We start from the raw sequence: 15,437 nt of genomic DNA, 5'->3' as shown, positions 1-15,437 counted from the left end.
GAATACCTTTTATTTCTTTCTCTTGCCTGATTGCCCTGACCAGAACTTCTAACACTGCTGAATAGGAGTGGTGAGAGAGGGCATCCCTGTCTTGTGCCGTTTTTCAAAGGGAATGCTTCCAGTTTTTGCCCATTCAGTATGATATCGGCTGTGGGTTTGTCATAAATAGCTCTTACTATTTTGAGATACGTTCCATCAATACCTAGTTTATTGGGAGTTTTTAGCATGAAGCGCTGTTGAATTTGGTCGAAGGCCTTTTCTGCATCTGTTGAGATAATCATGTAGTTTTTGTCTTTGGTTATGTTTATGTGATGAATTGCGTTTATTGATTTGCGTATGTTGAACCAGTCTTGCATCCCAGGCATGAAGCCCACTTGATCATGGTGGATAAGCTTTTTGATGTGCTGCTGGATTCAGTTTGCTAGTATTTTATTGAGGATTTTTGCATCAATGTTCGTCAGGGATATTGGTCTAAAACTCTTTTTTTTTGTTGTGTCTCTGTCAGGGTTTGGTATCAGAATGATGCTGGCCTCATAAAATGAGTTAGGGAAGATTCCCTCTTTTTCTATTGATTGGAATAGTTTCAGAAGGAATGATACCAGCTTGTCTTTGTACCTCTGGTAGAATTCGGCTGTGAATCCGTCTGGTCCTGGGCCTCTTTTGGTTAGTAGGCTATTAATTATTGCCTAAATTTCAGAGCCTGTTATTGGTCTATTCAGAGATTCAGCTTCTTCCTGGTTTAGTCTTGGGAGGGTGTATGTGTCCAGGAATTTATCCATTTCTTCTAGATTTTCTAGTTTATTTGCCTAGAGGTGTTTAGAGTACACTCTGATGGTAGTTTATATTTTTGTGAGATCGGCGGTGATATCCCCTTCATCATTTTTTATTGCGTCTGTTTGATTCCGCTCTCTTTTCTTCTTTATTAGTCTTGCTAGCGTTCTATCAATTTTGTTGATCTTTTCAAAAAACCAGCTCCTGGATTCATTGATTTTTTTTGTAGGGTTTTTTGTCTCTCTATCTCCTTCAGTTCTGCGCTGATCTTAGTTATTTCTTGCCTTCCGCTAGCTTTTGAATAGTTATTTCTTGGCTTCTGCTAGCTTTTGAATGTGTTTGCCCTTGCTTCTCTAGTTCTTTTAACTGTGATGTTAGAATGTTGATTTTAGATGTTTCCTGCTTTCTCTTGTGAGCATTTAGTGCTATGTATTTCCCTCTACACACTGCTTTAAATGTGTCCCAGAGATTCTGGTACGTTGTGTCTTTGTTCTCATTGGTTTCAAAGAACATCTTTATTTCTGCCTTCATTTTTTAAATTTACCTAGTAGTCATTCAGGAGCACATTGTTCAGTTTCTATGTAGTTGTGCGGTTTTGAGTGAGTTTCTTAATCCTGAGTTGTAGTTTGATCGCACTGTTGTCTGAGAGACCGTTTGTTGTGATTTTGTTCTAGGAATTGAACTTTAAAAAAAAAATGCCTTCAGAGCTGTGAGAAACACATACCATGAAAGATATTTTTTCACAAGAAATTTGTCAGATTTTAAAAACATTTTTTTAACTCTTTTGAAAATTATCCCCATTTGAAGATTATTCAAGTAACTTCATGAAAGATGAAACTGATCATTACAAAAACACAAAACTTACATTGATGTAGTTATGTTTCAGAGAAATAAAAGTATTGATTTGTTTTTAATATTATAAGCTATATTTGGTGTCAGAAATACAGTTAAAGCAAAGAAAAAATTGTATGAACTGATGGTTTTCCTTTAGTTGCAGAAATGCATTTCTGGGGATGGTGGTGTGGTCTTAAGCTCTAATAAAAACTGTCCAGTGTGTCATATTTCTGGCTTTACTGTGTTGTGTACAAAGCACCATCAGTCAAATCAGCAACACAAGACTACCATATTAGGCATAATAAACAGTGACAAAGTAAGTAGTGCAAGTAGTCATATTTTCTGGTTTTGAAATGCTTAAACTCTAGTAGATAAAGAATAATAGAAAATGAATGATAAAAAAGGACATAATTTAGATTGTCAAAAGAAAGCACAGAGCCCTAAGAATTTAAATAAGAGGACAGATTATATTTACCTTTTCAGCACCTAGTATGGCTTCTTGGACGTGTATAAGTGCTCATTATTTAAAATGATCTGGAACTTTTTTGTAGAATTTATTATTTATTCAGTAAAACACTTATTGAAAGCTAAAGTGTGTATTCAGCATTGTACTACCCTTGAGATACTATGCAGACTGCTTCCTGGTACCTTTCATTGTGATTTTTTTTTTTAGTCACATATTCAGATACATAGACGGTTGTTACCTAGTACATCTAGCTAACGTGTTTGGATTATAAATTCATTTTTGAAGAGCTTACATCTATATAAAGGAAGGTACAGACAGTCCTTCGCACAGTTTTGATTTTCACAGTATCTGTGTAACTTTCATTTAACTGAGCAAAGTTCAACTGCCTATACAGAAGGAAGAGCCTGTACTTGCAGGCACACGTATATCTGGATTTATCTGAACTTTGACATTTATTCTGGGCAAGTTATTCAGCCTCTGAATTCAGCTTTCTTATTACAGTCAGATAATAATATCTGTTTCACAAGGGAATTGGAAATAGTACATAAAGTGATATCCATATAACTTTTAAAAATAATGTTATCTGTAGGTTTTTTCCCCCTAAATTTTATTTTAAATTCAGGGGGCACATATGCAGGTTTGTTACCTGGATACAAATGATCCCATCACCCAGGTACTGAACATATTAAATAATACAGAGTAGTTTTTCAACCGCATGTAATTTTAAATTTCTGTTTCCAAAGCTAAAAATATAATCGTTTTTAGAAAACTTTATCTTGTATTCGGAGCTAAAACCAATCAAAGAATATAATGCTGTTTATTGTACTATTTTAACCAAACCATGTGGTGAATATTAAGTTATGGTAGCCGATTATATTTTCGGAAGATGATCACAACAATGTCTCTTGCCCCGCATATTTTTTTAAAACTTCCTACCACTCATTAAGAATTGGGGTCTAATTCTCCTATTGAATCTGAGCACACTTATGTAACTAGTAGAATGCACAGCATGTGACTTTCCTAGCTTAGGTCATAAAACGCAATGCTGCGTCCACTCTGATTGTTGGAATACCAGCCTGCTTGGAGCCCTGAGAAATCCGAGTACCTGGAGGCTGCTATGTCAGGAAGCTGAGCCTTGTAGGAAGGTCCCAGGTCTCAGGTATCAGATTTCAGATCAGAAATACTAGTCTTCGAATCCTTTCATGCCAGTGACCAGCCATGTGAGTGAATGAACTATTAGATGATTCACATCATGCCAGCTTCAGCCACTGAGTCACTCCCAGTCACCCCTAGCCTTTGAGACTCTGCATCAAGGCCTTGGATTTTGTGAAGTAGAGACTAGCCCTTTGTGATTCCTGGTTCACAGAATCTATGAGCATAATAAAATGGCTTTTGTTTTATGCCAGTAAATTTGGGGTGGTTTGTTATATAAAAACAGTAGCTGAAACAGTTATAAAATTTAAAAGATACATTTTCTCAGTGAGCAATAGATTGCTGTTAAAATTCATCAAAGTAGGAACTACCTGCTGAATAAATGTTAACTGAGCTTTTCTTTCATTTCAAAAGAAATAGCCTAAACAGAAGTTTGCCTAGAGAAATTTGGTTTCTCTACTTGTTCTTTATTCTGACATTAATTGTCTTGAAGAGATATTAATTGACTCTTCTAACAGCCAGGAAAGAAATATGTATGTTTAAAGAGTGCTGTGGGTTTTAACATAGCTTTATGATAATTTTTTTTTTACCAGTTTGGCTAATGAAAAATGTCAATTAGTACTTTTAAATTAATAAGAATAGTTTCCACAAAAGTTTAGTATTTTTATTAACACAGGAGCCTGATAAAACTTTGTAGGAAAAAAGGAATATCTGTACTGATCTCTCCAACTGAAAATTGTTATCCCTGATACTAATTTAGTGTTAATGTAAAATATTAGCGTCATCAGTAGTATATTTGGCAATTGTTTTGAGTCATATCTTTCCTGTCACTTCTTAGAAGACAGTGGATTTTCTAGGTTGATCACCATTGAATAAAATTATAGCTCTGTCATAAAATTATCAAGGGATTTCTGTTATGTAGTACCTATTATGATTTCCTAAAATGATATAATAATTATAATAATGGGCACTTTTTATTAAGATGGTTGCCATGGCTGGGCACGGTGTGCTCATGCCTATAATCCTAGCATGTTGGGAAGCTGAGGCAGGAGGATGGCTTGAGCTTAGGAAGTCGAGACCAGTCTGGGCAACATAGAAAGACTCTGTCCAAAAAAATAAAATTAGCTGGGCTTGGTAGTCAGCACCTGTGGCCCCAGCTATTCAGTTTGCTGAGGTGGGAGAATCGCTTAAGCCTAGGAGGTTAAGGTTGCAGTGAGCCATTATTGTGCCACTGCACTCCAGCCTGGGTGACAGAGTGAGACCCTGTCTCAAAAAAAAAAAATTTATTGCTGTGAGTGCCAGGAACCAAAGCATTGTAGGCCTGTCACATACAGACGCAATGTATGTGTGTCACAGAGAGAGCCTAATCACATACAGACATAATTTTTCAACTTTATGGGAAAAGGTCTTTAGGTATTGTGTGAAATAAAATATTACAAATTGTATTTTGCTCTTATTTATTATAATTTAGTATTGTAGCTATGAAGATCATCTGTCAGACTCTTCACCCTCTAATCAAACAAAATAAGCAAGACTAGAGTGTTTCTAGTTCAGACTAAAATAGATTTTTAACTCCATTTAAGAATGAACGAGGCCGGGCGCAGTGGCTCACGCCTATAATCCCAGTACTTTGGGAGGCCTACGCAGGCAGTTCACCTGAGGTCAGGAGTTCAAGACCAGCCTGGTCAACATGGTGAAACCCTGTCTCTACTAAAAATACAAAAAATTAGCTGGGCGTGGTGGCGGGTGCCTGTAATCCCAGCTACTAGGGAGGCTGAGGCAGAAGAATCCCTTGAACCCAGGAGGTGGAGGTTGCAGTGAGCCAAGATCGCGCCATTGTGCTCCAGCCTGGGCAACATGAGTGAAACTCCGTCTAAATAAATAAATAAAAAAGAATGAAAAATGACAGCTCAGAAAATTATTATCACATTTCTAAAATAATTAGAGAAGATAATTTAGAGCGAAATAAAGTCACTGTTTTTAGTATAGCCCGTTTTAATAAAATTATTTCTTAAGACAGTTTATGTCATAATTTCTTAGAAAACATGCAAGTGCAAGTAACTCAAAAGTAATGTAGGTTTTCAGGATTTACTAAATTTTCACTATAGGGAGTAGCGTGAGTATCCTAGAATAATTTCCTGTCCTAGAGGAATTTTCAGTCTAATAGTAGAACTATACAGGTAGGGTTTTATTTACCTAGAACTATAAAACTAGCAAAATGAAAAATACAGAAAAAATAGAACTGTATAAAATTCTACAAAAATAATCTCATAAATAGATTACAGGCTTATTGATGAAGTTAAGTTTTGGGATTTAACCACTTGGTGTAGAGTTCAAACTGCTTGACTCACACATAGGACAGGTTGATTACATTCATATAAGCCCTTATATTTTATGAAATCTTATAATTAATTATAATTAACCTGGAATGAAAGAGATGTATCTAGTGGATAGATGTGTGCGTAACTGGTGAATAGGCACAGAGTTACAATGTCATTGCAACCTGGAGAGTCATCCTGGGTGCAAAGCCGATGTGTATGAATAGGTATGACCACATGTTAAAGTAATAAATTAATGAATTAAGGTAGAAGTTAGGTGTGTAACATTTATGAAATTTAGTTTGGAGTTTTCATTAAATAGAATAGTTTTTAGCTCTTCTGTTTCTCTTCAAATATTAGAAATATTTTTAATTTTCCAAGTACTGCGTGAATTGCCTTTGAAATATTGCGCACATGCACCCTGAACAGTTACGTTTTTGCTCAGATATTTCTTTTTCAGATCACGTGTACATAATGTATATTCACGAAACATATTTAGTATTTAGGTACATTCCTGTTAGATCTTGCTTCTGTAGAACTTAATCGTGGAAACTAATTTATCAAAGTAGCCCATTCACATTGGCTTCATATTCTTTTTGATTTTCAATTTTATTGGGACCAAATAATAATTATGAAGGTAGTGATAAATGATTAAACTTTAAATACTTTTTCTAAGCTCTCAGTTTTCTTAATTTTTTTTCTACTTTATATCTTAACAGCAAGCTTCTGTAGCAGCAGTAACAATGAAGAGAGGCATGATTTTTATTTCATATCATTAGAAGTCAGTGAAATGGGGAATAACTGGAGAATTAGATTATAATACAGTAGTCTCCCTTTACCCACAGGGGATATGTTCCAAGATCAAGAGGCATAATTTTTGTACTTAAACTTTTTTAGCTTGCTAAGAAATAAGATAATTTGAATGGTGACTGAATATGTGATAATTAGACAAGGTAGCCCTTTTTTTACTGTAGATATGTCACCTACCCATGAAAATGGGACAACTTATTCTCAGCAATGACAAAATTCTAAAATATGTTGGAATAAATTTAACATTAAAGAATCTATATAAAAACAGAAAATTTCATGTTTATCAAGGTATAAACAAAATATGGGAGCCTAGAAAAGGAAGGTTCCTCTGACTGCAGGAATACAGAAAGCTTCATGTAAGACTTGGCATATTATTTGACTTTGTCAAGTAAGTAGCCATGCTATATGTGGAAAATGCACAGAAAGGAATTTTAGAAAAGAATTTAATTCTCACAATTGTAAAAATGGAGGTGTGCTTGGGAAAAAGCCAGTAATGTAGTGGGACTAACATACATGATGTTGTGTAAGAAAGTAATGGGAGATGAGGACATAATGTGAGTTGTAAAAGTTTCTGATTGGTTTAGGACCAGCTCTGGTAAACAGGGAAAAAAAAAAAGAAAAGAAAAGTAGGAAACTGAAATACAACATAGTAAAACTGAAAATATTATAATTTTTAAACACAGATCTTTCCCTTTGACATGCTAACAGAAACTATTATTCCTACTTCGTTAGACAGGCTTTTAAAAGTATCTTCATTCTGTCAGATACTAAGCCCTTTAGATAAGTAAAACATAATATTCAAGAGAGATTGCTATTATTTCCAGCTGCTAAGCCAGGTGCCCCAAATTGACTTAATGCCATTCATTTTGAGATAAACTTGAAATTCTTCCATTCACGCATTGGCTGTATTCTAGGTACTTGAAAACCACATTAGCACAGAAATAATTTTGTTTTTTAGATTTGATGTGGATAATGATGCTTTTAAAGTAAAGCTTTGTTACTAGATAGTTATGTGAAAATTATAAATACAGAAAAAAATTGAGGGACATTTGAAGTGAGGTAAAAATGTCTTGAACTTTTATAAGCTCAGTTAGCAGTTCTTATGTACTTGTCTCCTGTCGGTTTTATCATCAACAATGGTATAATTGTCCAAAGATAACAAACATGTATCTATCTATATACCCATGTATCCACTTACTAGTATATAGTAAAGTGATAGAATTCATTAACATTTAAAAGTACAATGTTTTAGATCCAATAACCTTGAAAATAAAGCTACAATTTCTGAATAATATTGTGAGGAAGATAAACTGAAAAATGCCACCACAAATAACATAAAGAATTTCACGACTTCCTAGTTTAAGATGACACTGTCTTGAGATTGGTTCTTTGGGAAAATCCTTTCTTCGCAGTCAAGTATATTCTTTGATGATGGTGATGATCTTAAGTACTTTTATAGTCAAATTATTTAAATATTAAAACAGCCTCACTTTCCTCATTAGTTTTTCTTAGATTGATGTTAAGAAAAGAGAGGAAGTGATAGCTAAAAATTTAGGTCTTATGAAAACTATTCCGTTGCAGCAAGTAATTACAGACCAGTAAATAATTTGTTTCTGGTTTATAGAAGAGAGAGATTGGAGTATAAAGAGCCTCTGGTGCCTAAGATAAAAGAATAAAAAGGCTTGGCAAAGTTTGAAGGTTTTAGTGGGAAAGTATAGCTGTCTGTCTTTAACAGGTACTTTTGAGAAATGTAAGGAATGATAGCTGTTCATGGTTACCAGAAGTTGCATCAGGTTTTATGCAAATGTAACAAGGCCTAAAATGTGGCAGTTCTTTATATTGATAGGAAGATAAAGCAAGTGGTCTGTCCAGCTGGATAAAAGAAGGAAGGACAGAAGGAAAGAGCATACCGTCCTAATATTATGAAGGGCATACATATGTTATTCAGGAAGAGAAGAGGCTGTGTGCACAACTGGGGTCACACTAATTTCAAAGGGGCAGATAGAGAAGGAAGATCTATTGAAGACCAAAAACAAGTGTTGAGACTGATGTTTCTAAGTTAAGAGGTGTTTCAGAAATGGAAAAACAGTCTGTTGCTACAGAGATATCAAATAAGAGGATTGAGAAAAATTCATTGGCTTTGTCAAGGTATCATTTAAGACCTTTGACAGAGTAATTTTGATAGGCTTTTAGAGGACTTGGTTAGATCAGGTTTTAAGGAGTGGTTGAGTGGGTAAGAAGTGGGAGACTCAGAATTAATGACCACGTCAACTTTGCTTTAACCCTTTGAAGATGTCACATATTTCACAAGACAAGCTAGACCATATGTTGATATATAGGAAAGAAATTGTTTTAGGAAAAAATTTTATTTGTTAATACTTCTCCATTTCTATCTCTGCTTACTGCCTCATTACCAGCCAGAGGCTGACAAATTTTCATTAGAACAATTTCAATGTTTTTAAGGAAATATAAAATACAGGTGTCTGGAATTACACAAAAAGTAATTTGGATGCTAAGGATTTGCTACTGAAATTTACTCTCATGGTTTGAAGGAGTACAAAAATAATATCCTCTGTTTCTCACCCAAGTTTAGAACCACTGGAGATATAAGCAGATGAGTCGTCTGCTGCAATTTAAAATATCTGCTTTGAAATTGATACAGTCTAGAGTTAAGGCCTCTATTTGTAGACTCATAATGGGATTACTTACAATTTACTGCTGAATTACCATATTTACTCATTTTGTCACTGGTACACCTGGACAGCCACAGGTTTAGAACAGAAAGTTCTTGTTCCTTCTGAAAGAACAGGAATGCAGAAGGGGTTGAGCCATACACGTCCAGTAGTCCTTCTCAGCCTTAATCAGATAAATCAGATAAATCTTTCCTCTTCTGGAGAATGGAAACTTTCATATTGTTTCAGCTTAGCAGGACAACTAACCTTTAAGGAACTGCCAGGTGTCCAGTTTTAGTGTATCAATGAATATCTGCAATTATCTGAAAAGGCTGTTAAAAATACTCACCTGTTTTCCGACTACGTACATATTGAGACTAAATTTTCTTCATTTATTCAAACCAAAACAGCACATTAACCAAGATTGAATACAGAAGTAGATACAAGAGTCCAGTTATCTTCTGTTAAACCACATTATGGAGATTTCTTTTTTTTTTTCCTTTTTTTTTTTTTAAAAGAGATAGGGTCTTGCTCTGCCGCCCAGGCTAGAGTCCAGTGGAGCAATCCTAGCTCACTGTAGACTCAAACTCCATAGGTTTAAGTGATCCTCCCACTGCAGCCTCCTGAGTAGCGGGGAATACAGGCACGTGCCACCATATGCAGTTAATTTTTTTTTTTTAATTTTTCTTAGAGACGAGGACTCACTTTGTTGCCCAGGCTGGTATCAAACTCCTGGCCTCAAGTGATCCTTCTACCTTGGCCTCCCAAAGTGATGGGATTACAGGCATGAGCCACCGGGCCTGGATGAAATTTCTAAAAATGTAAAACAATGCCTTATGTAAGTGACAGGTGGGTGGGTGCGGCAAACCACCATGGCACATGTATACCTATGTAACAAAACTGCATGTTCTGCACATGTAAGCCAGAACTTAAAGTATAATAAAAACAAAACAAAAACAATGCCATTCTTCTTGCTAAATTTTTTTGTTAGGAAATAATACTTTTTTCATTAAAATGCTAGTTATGTTAATATGCAATAGGTTTATAATTGTTACAGTAAGTTACTAAATAAATTGAAAGAAGTTTCAGTTTTGATTTTTTAATATGTTAAATGTCTATAGCAATAATATAAACAAAAGCTCTTTGGGATTCTCAATAACTTTTAATAGTGTAAAGAGGTTTTGAGAATCTGTGATCTAGAGGAATTTACATATAATTTAGGAAGAAAACATAGCTTTATAATCCAAAATATGCATGTTAGGGCTTAAAACAGTACTTTGATGTAAAGTGTTTTTTAAATGACAGTGTAAGTTTTGTAGTTATCACAGTTTGTATTATTTGGAATTTTTCATATTATTCATATTATTTTGAAATTTTTCTAAACTTTTTTTGTGTCTTTAATGTACAACAGAGGAAGTGAACAATGAAATAAAATGTTTGCAAAACTATATAATTTTTTTGTGAACATTTAATTTTTCTAAGCTATAGATGCTTTCCTGAACAAGCTCAGTAAGTTGTAAGAATATGGAAAAAAGATGTTCATTGATAATCTTTGGAATATTCCTGGTATCTTACACCTAACAGAATGAATATTTCATATCTGAGTTAAGTGAACAAAGTGTATTTAAAATTTTTTTTTGATAGTACAGTCTAATGCCATTTTGGAATGTATGTGGAGGTTAATTTGCTATTATAGGAAGCTCTCCAGTTTAGTGGTACCTGTTTATCCTTTTATCGTGTGACATATGGTGGTCATAAGGTTGGTGAGTTTCTGATTTTTCTTTTTTTTTTTTCTTTAAGCAGATAGTCTCAGTGATACCTTGAAGAAGCTGAAGATAACAGCTGTTGACAGGACTGAGGATAGTTTAGAAGGATGTTTGGATTGTCTGCTTCAAGCCCTGGCTCAAAATAGTAAGTTTCATTATGTTTACTCAAATTCCAAAGAGGAAAATCAAATCAGTAGTCATTCAGAAACTGGTATGTAGTTAAGCACATAACTTTGTATTCATATAACTTGAATTCTTTTGAATCATACCCCTGAATACTGAGATTGTTTTACGTGTTCTACCCTCCTACTTACCCTCCACGCCCCCACAAGATCCTCAAAGCCAAGTTGATAGGCAAAGAAAGGAGGAATTGATGGGTAGTGATGACATTAATACCAGTCCCAGAGAGAGGCCATTGTTTCATTTCTAACAGTCAAGCATCATAGTTGTTTTTCTTAACACCTACGTCTGTGCTTTAAAAATAGACTGTCTTATATGTCGGGAGAGTGGGGAGGGATAGAGAGGAGAAACAGAGGGGGAGCTTAAAACACTTAACATTTTTTTGGGATCTTATATTTTAAAATAATTGTACCTTAAAATAATATGTATGCATAGATAAATTTGGAAGGAGCCATTAGTAGTCATCAAAAATCTTTTGAAATTGGGGTAAGATTTCATCTTTGATGTGATAAATAATGCTAGAGATAGAAACTGTACAATTCTTCATTGACTAACACATTATATTGCATTTTATTTATCCTATTTCTATGCACTAATTTCTGTGTTATCACCATTAATAGATCAGTATAGAGTGATTTTCATTTGTTATGTTAATTCTACTTGGTTGTGCTGTGGTTTGTTCTGTACTTGTTTTTAATTATGCTCTTATCCTATCCTGAAACTAATGATGTAGCTGACAAAGAATCAAGGGGAAAGTACATATTGTTAAGGTTTTAATTGTAAGGTTTCAACACTTGTTGATGCATGTGTTTTTTATTTTTTAGTAAATCTTGATTAGAAAAATCTAAAATAATTGCAGTACTTTTCATCAAAAAAGCACATTTAAGAGCTAGCTTTTAAAATTATTTTTCAGTAATTATTTTGAGGTTATAACTGTCATGCTGTTTAATCTTAGAGATAACAGGAAGGGATTTGAAACAAGGAGTTCAATAAGAGCATCTGGGTAAGGCTCAAAATGGTAAACAAAAAGGACAGGAAAGCAGAATGTCTAAGACTGCTATCCATTTTAGTAGACACATGTGGCTATTTAAATTTAATACAAGTAAATAAAATTTAAAAGTAAGTTCCTTAGTCTTACTTCTCGGTAGCTGTATTTGGCAGATAACCACCCTCTTGGGAATCACAGATATAAAATATTCCCATGATCACAGAAAATTCTTATGGATAGCACTGGTCTAAAAACTGGAAAGAACCGCACGATGACCTAATTTTTTTTTCACATGTTCCTGTAATAGGCAGCTTTACACAGTAACGTAATTAGCCTAAGTAAATTGAGTATCTCAGGTATATTTTTTTGAGCAGTTTTTTATTATAACCTTCGTCTGTTTTCAACGACATTTTTTTTCTCTGTTAGACAGTAAACTTTTAAATAGACTGTTTGCTTTAGGTACTGAAGGACATGAAGGGTCATATTCTTGATCATCTTTAGAGGTTGCCCATTTGTCTCCTAGAGAAACTAGAAGACAGGATGAAGTTGAAGGGAAATGAAGAAAAAAGGGAGTAAAAAGTTCATAATTTTAAAAGAACAGATTTAAGAAACACTGAGAAATTCATAATTATTAGATTAAATTAGCTTAGATTAGAATAAGCCCATTGCAGGCTTATTCACTGTACCTTTTGTTGAAAATGGTCTTGAAATTGTGTATCACAAAATGTTAAGGCCACGTAACCACAAGGGATTAAAACAATAAACTCTCACCAATTTAATGACATCCCAGAAAGGGAACAAAAGGAATGTCTTGTTAACAATCTGAAACAAAATTTATAAATGTCCTCATGCCTAAGACTACTGACAAAAAAGAATTGGACTTTGGAAGAAGGAGTTCATGCAGATGTTCAGTCTTTGATTTAGGAGTTACACCTGTCATTGGATCACTTACTGTATGTTTAGCACTGGGCTGGGGATTATAGCCACTATCTAATCTTTCCTATAGTCCCATGAGGTAGGTATTATTATCACCATTTAAAGGATGAAGTAACAGATTAATAAGCTTATTTGCCTTGCTCTGGAAGAAGTCGGAGTTTGGATTTGAACTCTTGATTTACAAAATAAAAAATTGTAATCTGAGTAAAGTGAAGCTTTTTGCTGAGTTCATGTAACGTGAAATCATTCCAAGAAGCTAGGTTTTAACATTGTGTTTTAAATTTTTGTTTTTTCTTTAAAACAGTTCCAAATTTTTATTAAAGCAGATAAGCCTTTTTTCTTGAACTATAAAGTGATTCATGTATTTTATAGGCATTTATTGGCATACTTTATAAAGTTAGCATATAGCTTTTTAACAAGAAAAAGTAAAATATATTAGTGAGATGTTAATTTTCTACAGTTCTTCCTTGAATAAGGTGATTGAGCCATTGCTACTTCTGTCCTCCTAAATGTAAAATTATAAAACATTTAATTTAGAAGAATCTGTACTTGCTTTTTTAAACAACAACAACAACAACAAAAACACAAGAGCTTCTAGTTTCGTATTTCTTCCTTAAAAGTGTCAGGTGTTTTAACTAAAAATAACACTGTTTCCACCACAATTGCACCTGATCAGGAAAGAAAGATTTCTCCATTCTGTACAAATATAAGATGGTAATGTGTATAATGGAAATATAAACAAAATTTTATTTTATAATCTACTACCCTGTTATTGGAAAGGTTATCTCTGAAAGGAACAAAATAATGCTTTTGAAAGTTTTACACTGTGTGAATTTAGTGTATTTGAATTGCATATTACAAATGACTGTAATCTGAAATTAGAATTTTTACTTTGATGTATGGCTTTAGAGTGGTTTTCTTTTTTTACCATTGGCAGTATTTCTCTCTGTAACATTTATAGTATATGTGTCTATCTTAAGAGACAAGAAGTTTTGAATACTTACTAGATTTTATGAAAACATTTTGTTTAAGCAAGCATTTTGTGTAAATCTCTGATCTAAATTAATATAAAGTCATTCATTCACTCATATAAATACATCAGATCTCAGTTTTAAAATGTTTTTGGTAAATGTGTGAAGGCTACCAGCCAATAAATCAGCTTCTGTTTATTTTGGTCTCTTTTGATTCAGATTATAGTTAGAAGATTCTCAGTAAATGCTTATTTGATTGTAGTATGGTTACTCTATTTTATGCTTATTTGGAAATGTAAAAGGATAGACACCTGTTTTCATACCTAAACATTAAGACAGGAATTGTCTTTGGAAAATGTGGCATCTAAATCATCTTGCAAGAGAAACTATTAAATTAAAGTCCCAAAGGCAAAAAAAAATTAACCTATTTGTAATACAAATTCTATTCACTTTATTCCATTTTGTGGATGAGGACCATTTTGTGTTGCCAGGGGGACCATAAAGTGATGCCATACAGCTTTAAATTCTCTTCCTGAAGAAGTAAGCTGTCTTGTCCTGCCTCGTTCTCTCTCTCTCTTTTTTTTTTTTTTTGTCTTTAACGTAGTTTCTTGCTTGATGGCAATTCCCATTTCATATGAGAGTCATGTAATTGTTTATTTTTTATAGAACAACTCTGTGAGATACTGTGTGTTTACTTGTCTTCAAAGAAGAAAAGCATTTAATGTCCAGTTCCACATCTCTAACCTTCTATCACAATATTCACTCACATGTTGAATTCTTGGTTTATTTTCTAGCCCTAAGGTAATTTGCTAGCCCTTATTCTTTATTTCATTTGTTGTATTGATTTTTGGCTCCCTTCTAGGCTACAATCCTAAGCATACATAATTATAGGCACACTTCATTTTATTGTGCTTTACTTTATTGAGCTTCAGAAATACTGTGTTTTTTACAAATTGAAGGTTTATGGCAACTCTGAGTTGAACAAGTCTTTCGGTGCCATTTTTCCAACAGCATGTGCTTGCTTTGTGTCTCTGTGTCACATTATGGTAATTCTTGCAATGTTTCAGACATTATTATTATATCTACTTTGGTAATCTGTGATCAGTGATCTTTGATGTTACTATCATGATTGTTTTGGGGTGCCGTTAACCATGCCCATATATGATGGTAAACTTAATTGATAAATGTTGTGTCTGTCTGACTGCCCCACCAACTAGCTATGCCGTATCCCCTACTCCCCATCTCTATTCCTCTCCTCAGGCCTCCCTATTCCATGAGACACAATGTTTAATTTAGGCCAATTAATAATTCTACAGTGGCCTGTAAGTGTTCCAGTGAAAGAAAGAGTCACATCTCTCTCACTTTATATCACAAGCTAGAAATGATTAAGCTTATTGAGAAAGGCATGTTGAAAACAAAGACAGGCCAAAAGCTAGGCTTCTTGAGCCAGTTAGCCAAGTTGTGAATGCAAAGGAAAAGTTCTTGAAAGAAATTAAAAGTGCTACTCCACTGAATACATAAATGATAAGAAATCAAAGCAGCCTTATTGCTGATAGGAAGAAAGTTTGAGTGA

General features: G+C 34.0%; 1 protein-coding gene across 5 annotated transcripts in view; it reads left to right on the top strand.

The window, feature by feature from the left end:
• Positions 1-15,437, top strand: part of RAP1GDS1 (Rap1 GTPase-GDP dissociation stimulator 1) — a 171,708-nt gene that overhangs the window by 19,892 nt on the left and 136,379 nt on the right. For 3 of the 5 annotated variants that reach the window (XM_050791347.1, XM_050791346.1, XM_050791344.1), the window contains exon 2: positions 10,824-10,934. In XM_050791347.1, coding sequence (XP_050647304.1) covers positions 10,824-10,934 — 111 coding nt within the window. The remainder of the gene's footprint in view (positions 1-10,823; positions 10,935-15,437) is intronic. The other 2 variants (XM_050791348.1, XM_050791345.1) reach the window with 1 other exon arrangement.

The sequence above is a fragment of the Macaca thibetana genome, chromosome 5, assembly GCF_024542745.1.
Source record: "Macaca thibetana thibetana isolate TM-01 chromosome 5, ASM2454274v1, whole genome shotgun sequence".
NCBI classification, from domain to species: Eukaryota; Metazoa; Chordata; class Mammalia; order Primates; family Cercopithecidae; genus Macaca; species Macaca thibetana.
The sequence above is the reverse complement of the archived record's forward strand: the minus strand, read 5'-3'. Positions and strand labels throughout refer to the sequence as shown.